At 37.7% G+C, this 5839-nt stretch overlaps 1 protein-coding gene across 3 annotated transcripts in view; it reads right to left on the bottom strand.

Annotated features, from left to right (window-relative positions):
• Ctps2 (CTP synthase 2) overlaps positions 1-5839 on the bottom strand; it is a 94759-nt gene that overhangs the window by 13702 nt on the left and 75218 nt on the right. For all 3 annotated transcript variants that reach the window (XM_015488058.2, XM_015488057.2, XM_048796521.1), the window contains one exon: positions 5194-5290. In XM_015488058.2, the coding sequence (XP_015343544.1) occupies positions 5194-5290 (97 nt within the window). The remainder of the gene's footprint in view (positions 1-5193; positions 5291-5839) is intronic.

Consider the following 5839-nt stretch of genomic DNA (forward strand, 5'->3'; position numbering starts at 1 on the left):
AAATTTGTAATGTTTTGAACAACCCACAATAAAAAATTAAAAAAAAAAAAAAAAAAAAAAACTCTAGGCAGAGATTGATAATCTTAGGCTGAGTAGTGAATGAAGATGAAGGTGGAGGCAGTGGAGGCAAGGGCCTGGTCTTACTCCAGCCCCACCAGTGCCTGTGGGCATATTACTTAACCTCTCTTCACTCCAGCCTCCTCTATAAACTGAGACAAGCATCCCTGCTTTGTAAATTACACAAGCATGTGGAGTCCTCAGTAAAGGGTCCAGTAACACACATGTAATGAGTGCATGACTTTCCTTCTTCCAGGGTCCAGGTAAAATGCTACCATGTTCAAAGGAGCCTTCTCTGACATCAGTTCCCCTCCTCTTGGGAATCCTGAAGTACTTGAACAGATTAGAGACAGAAAGGGCAAAGAACAGAAAGGCACTTGATGTAGAGAACAGTGACATGGGCTAAGATGGAGAAAGAAGTAGCAAAGTTACACAGACAGTTTGGGACCTAAAGCATAGAGGTCGAAAGGTAAACTCTAGAGTCTCATGCTACCATTTTTAGAGTATCCCATACATCCTTAGCACTCAATAAATAAGAGAAGTTACTCCAACAAATTAGTGTCAAAGGCACTGCATTTGTCAGAGCCTTGTCCTCCTTATTAGGAGTTACGAGAGAGGAAAGAAACTAGAGGAAGGGAGGGGCTTGAGGACACAGAGCTGGAGTCACCATGCACTGGGACTATGGTGGCACAAATGGAAATGCAATCTCAAACATCATCTTTCTTTCCAGAGACAGACCTACAGGACTCAACAACTGATCACAATTTGTAAAGGGGAAGAAGAACTAATGGTCCAACCAGGGGTAAATGTGCCTCCCAGGGATATTTAACAATGTCTGCATATATTTTAGAATGTCGTAAGTAAGAGGGAGGGGAAGAGATCTACTATTGTCATCGAGTTTTAGAGGCCAGGGATGTTGTTAAATCCACTACAACACATAGGACAGCTCAGAAACAAAGGTGATCATGCTTCAAAAGTCCCTGGTGGTCAGCAGAAGAAATTCCAGACAATAAGACACCTTCACAGGAATAGTCAGAGAGGGTGTGAATTTAGTTTTAAATAAGTTGAGATGGAAGTGCCAAGAGAACATCCAGATAGACAAATGGGGCAAGGAGGCACCTGAAAATGTTGAATTCAAGTGTGTTAAATGAAGTGCACCCAGGCAGGTCTACACCAGAGGTTGGCAAATATATCAGTAAATAATAAATATTTGAGGCTATGCAAGCCACAAGGTCTCTTTCCCAACTGCTCATCTCTGCCACTGACAGACAAAACATTAAGAAGGAGTGTGGCTATTGTCAAGACTCAAAAAACCCTACCAAGAAGTACTCTGAATGGAAGGAGATGGGGCGGGCCCAGAAGCAAGAAGGTCACTCTGACCTTCTGGTCATAAAATCTCATAAAATCTCTGCCTGTTACCTTGTGTGAAAGTAGGTCTGAGACTCTCATTCCAGAAGGATCCTGCCCTACATCTCTTGAGAAGGAATGATACACAGAGAGGCCAAGAAGAATCTGAAGACAGGCCTTAGACCAAAACCTCTTATCCAATCAAATTTGCACAGCTGTCCATGCATCACTGAACCTAAGCATAAAAGTAGACAGTTTTCCCTGGACCCTCGGGTCTTTCTTTCTGAAGGTTCCTATGTCATGTACAAGTTTCATTAAATAAATTTGTTATGCTTTTCTCTCATTAACCTTTTGTCAGAGGAGTGTCCACCATGACCCTCACAGTGGGTGAGGAAAAGGTAACACCTTTCTGCCCCTATGCTATACTCCAATAAAACTATTTATGGACACTGAAATTGAATGCCACGTAATTATATAATTTTCATGTGTCACAAATATTACTCTTCCATTTCTTCTTTTAGCCCATTAAAAATGTAAAAAACATTCTCAGCTCATTAGCCACACAAAATAGTCAGCAGGCTGGATTTGGCCTATGTGGGCTCCAATGTCAAAGAGCCAAGGCCAGCTGTGACCATGGGCTTACCATGTCCTTGAAGACCTGAATGTTTTATCAATAATAAATGAATGCTTTGTGCCTGTGTTCTCAGGGGTGGCCCAGCCCAGCAACAAACAATTTCAGTGCTCTTCCACAATAGAAATCCAATCCTTGGCTAGAATTTCAAGGATGATATTGAATAGAAGGGGTGAAAGAGGACATCCTTGTCTTGTTCCAGCTTTTAGCAGGAATGCTTTCAATTTTCAACCCTAACCCTAACCCTAACCGGCCTTGGATTTAACATATATAGCCTTTACAATGTTGAGGTATATTCCTACTATCCCTAGTTTTTCCAGTGTTTTAAACATGAAGATGTGCTGTATTTTGTCAAATACCTTTTCTGCATCGATTGAGATGATCATATGATTCTTGTTTTTAACTCTATTAATATGATGAATTACATTTATTGATTTCCATATGTTGAACCAATCCTGCATCTCTGGGATGGATCTCACTTGATTGTGGTGCACTATCTTTTTAATATGTTTTTATATGTGATTTGCCAGAATTTTATTGAGAATTTTTGCGTCTATGTTCATCAGGGATATTGGGCTGAAGTTTTCTTTCCTTGATGTGTCTTTGTCTGGTTTTGGTATCAGGGTGATACTAGCTTCAAAGGATGAGTTTGGAAGGGTTCTCTGTTCTATTTCATGGTATACTTTGAGGAGAACTGGTGTTAATTTTTCTTTGAAAGTCTTGTAGAACTCAGCTAATAATCCATCGGGTCCTGGTTTTTTCTTGGTTGGTAGGCTTTTGATGGCATTTTCTATTTCATTACTTGAAATTGATCTGTTTAAATCATGTATGATGAGGGTCTCCTTTCATATACCTTATACATACCTTATATATATTCAGAGATATGATAAATAATGGTATAATGGTGTATTAAGAATTCTAATACAAAAATAATTTTTTTTAAAAAAAGAATAACCAATGCAAAAATAAATAAATAAATAAAAGTAAATCATGTATGACCTCCTCATTCAGTTTGGGTAGGTCATATGTCTCTAGAAATTTGTCAATTTCTTTGATATTTTCTATTTTATTAGAGTATAAATTTTCAAAATAGTTTCTAATTATCTTCTGTATTTCAGATGTGTCCGTTGTGATATTTCCTTCTTCATCTTCTATTTTAGTAATTTGAGTTTTCTTTTTTTCTCTTCATTAGCATGGCCAGGGGGTTATCTATCTTATTTATTTTTTCAAAGAACTAACTTTTTGTTTTGTCAATTTTTTCAATTGTTTCTTTTGTTTTGATTTCATTAATTTCAGCTCTGATTTTAATTATTTCCTGTCTTGTACTGCTTTTGGTGTTGATTTGTTCTTCTTTTTCTAGGGCTTTTAGATGTAGTGTTAGGTCACTTATTTGTCGATTTTTTTATTCTTTTAATGAATGCACTCAATACAATAAAGTTTCCTCTTAGTACTGCCTTCATAGTGTCCCAGAGATTTTGTTATGTCGTATCAGTGTTCTCATTTATCTCTAAGAATTTTTTTATTTAATCCTTGATTTCTTCTACTATCTATTCATCATTTAATTGGATGGATTCAAATTAAAAAGCTTCTTCCCAGCAAAGGAAACAATAATGTGAGGAGAGAAATTTTTTAACATATGCACCTCCAATAAAGCATTAATCTCTAGGATATATAAAGAACTCAAAAAACATAATACCAAAAAAACAAATAACCCAATCAATAAATGGGCTAAAGAACTGAACAGACACTTCACAGAAGAAGAAATATAATTGATCAACAAATATATGAAAAGGTGTTTAACATCTCTAGTAATTAGAGAAATGCAAATCAAAACTACTCCAAGATTTCATCTCATTCCTGTCAGAATGGCAATCATCAAGAATACAGGCAACAATAAATGTTGGCGAGGATGTGGTGGAAAAGGTACACTCATACATTGCTGGTGAGACTGCAAATTGATGCAACCACTATGGAAAGCAGTATGGAGATTCCTCAGAAAGCTTGAAATGGAAGCACCATTTGACCCAACTATTCCACTCCTCAGTTTAGACCCAAAGGACTTAAAATCAGCATACTACAGTGACACAGCCACATCAATGTTTATAGTAGCTCAATTCACAATAGCTAGACTATGGAACCAACCTAGGTGTTCCTCAACAGATGAATGGATAAAGAAAATGTGGAATTCATACTCAATGGAATATTACTCAGCTTTAAAGAATAGTGAACTCATGGCATTTGCTAGTAAGTGATTAGAGTTGGAGAATATCTGCTAAGTGAAATAAACCAATCTCACAAAACCAAAGACTGGATGTTTTCTCTAATATGCGGATGCTCATTCACAATAGGCGGGGAGGCACTAGAGAAGAATAGCATTACCTAAAATTAGGTAGAAGGAAGTGATGGCAGGGGAGGGGATGTGGGGATAGGAAAGATAGTAGAAGAAACAGATATTGTTACTGTATGTATATTTGTGACTACATGACCAATATGATTCTGCAACATGTACACTCAGAAAAATGAGAAATTATATCCCACCTGTGTATAATATATCAAAGTGCATAAATGCATTCAACTGTCATGTACAACTAATTAAAACAAATTTAAAAATTTTAAAAAAAATACAATCCCTTTGTGCTCTCTTTGGTCTTACAAAGAAGTCTGGGTGCAGTGATTCAAGTTTGGAAGTAAAATGACTGGCCTGAGCTTCACCACTGAGCATGAGCAGAAGGGAAAGGACAGGAGAGGAGCCAGGCTCTTCACACAACAGACATCAACAGCAGTCACCAATGGCAAGGTGGCCATTCATCCTCAAAGAAGGAAAACAAGCTTAGTGTCAGTTAACAGTGAGCTGTCTGCCTTCTGCAGAGCATCTAACCTAGAGGCTGACATACAGGAGAAACCCCAGAATAGGAAGATGGGGAGAGAAAAGAAGCCTACTACTTGTAGAACTGGTAGAGTTGGGAAAAGCCATTATTTTATAGTAGATTCAGACTAATAGACCCCCAAATGATTAGGACTAGAAGCCATCTGTTTTTCCGACACCCCATAATTTCATATTTCTTTCAAAGGCAAGAGGAATAGGAAGAGCGAAAACCTAGATCTCAAATTAGTCTGTGGTTGACACAAGGCTTTTCAAAAACAAAGAGCTCACTTACTCGCCAGTTCGATGATTTCCATCCTCTCCCCATCAACATCCTGACCAACAAAACTTAGGTCTTTCTGCTCAAAATGGTTGATCAGGTTCGGGTTCACCTGGAAATACAAGAAAGTAAGTGGTTTCATTTTTGGGTTTGTTGTTATTGCTGTTGTTGCTATCGGGGATTGAACTCAGGGGCACTCGACCACTGAACCACATCCCCAGCCCTATTTTGTATTTTATTTAGAGACCGAGTTGCTTAGCACCTTGCTTTTGCTGAGGCTGCCTTTAAACTCATGATCTTCCTGCCCCAGCCTCCAAAGCTCCTGGGATTACAGGCGTGCACCACCATATCCAGCTAGGAAAGTGTTTTTGAGCTGCAGTGCAATACAGACATATGAGCTTGTGAAACAATCCTTTATTGTTTGGGTGGATTTTTCCATTTCAGGGATTCTCTAACTAGTACTTAATTTCTCTACTTAATACCCAAAGCCTAATTTTATTTTATTTTTTTTTTTTTAATTTTATTTTTTTTTTAATTTTTTTATTGTGGGTTGTTCAAAACATTACAAATTTCTTGACATATCATATTCGACACTTTGATTCAAGTGGGTTATGAACTCCCACCTTCACCCCATACACAGATTGCAGAATCACATCAGTTA

The sequence above is a fragment of the Marmota marmota genome, unplaced genomic scaffold (assembly GCF_001458135.2).
Source record: "Marmota marmota marmota unplaced genomic scaffold, marMar, whole genome shotgun sequence".
NCBI lineage: Eukaryota > Metazoa > Chordata > Mammalia > Rodentia > Sciuridae > Marmota > Marmota marmota.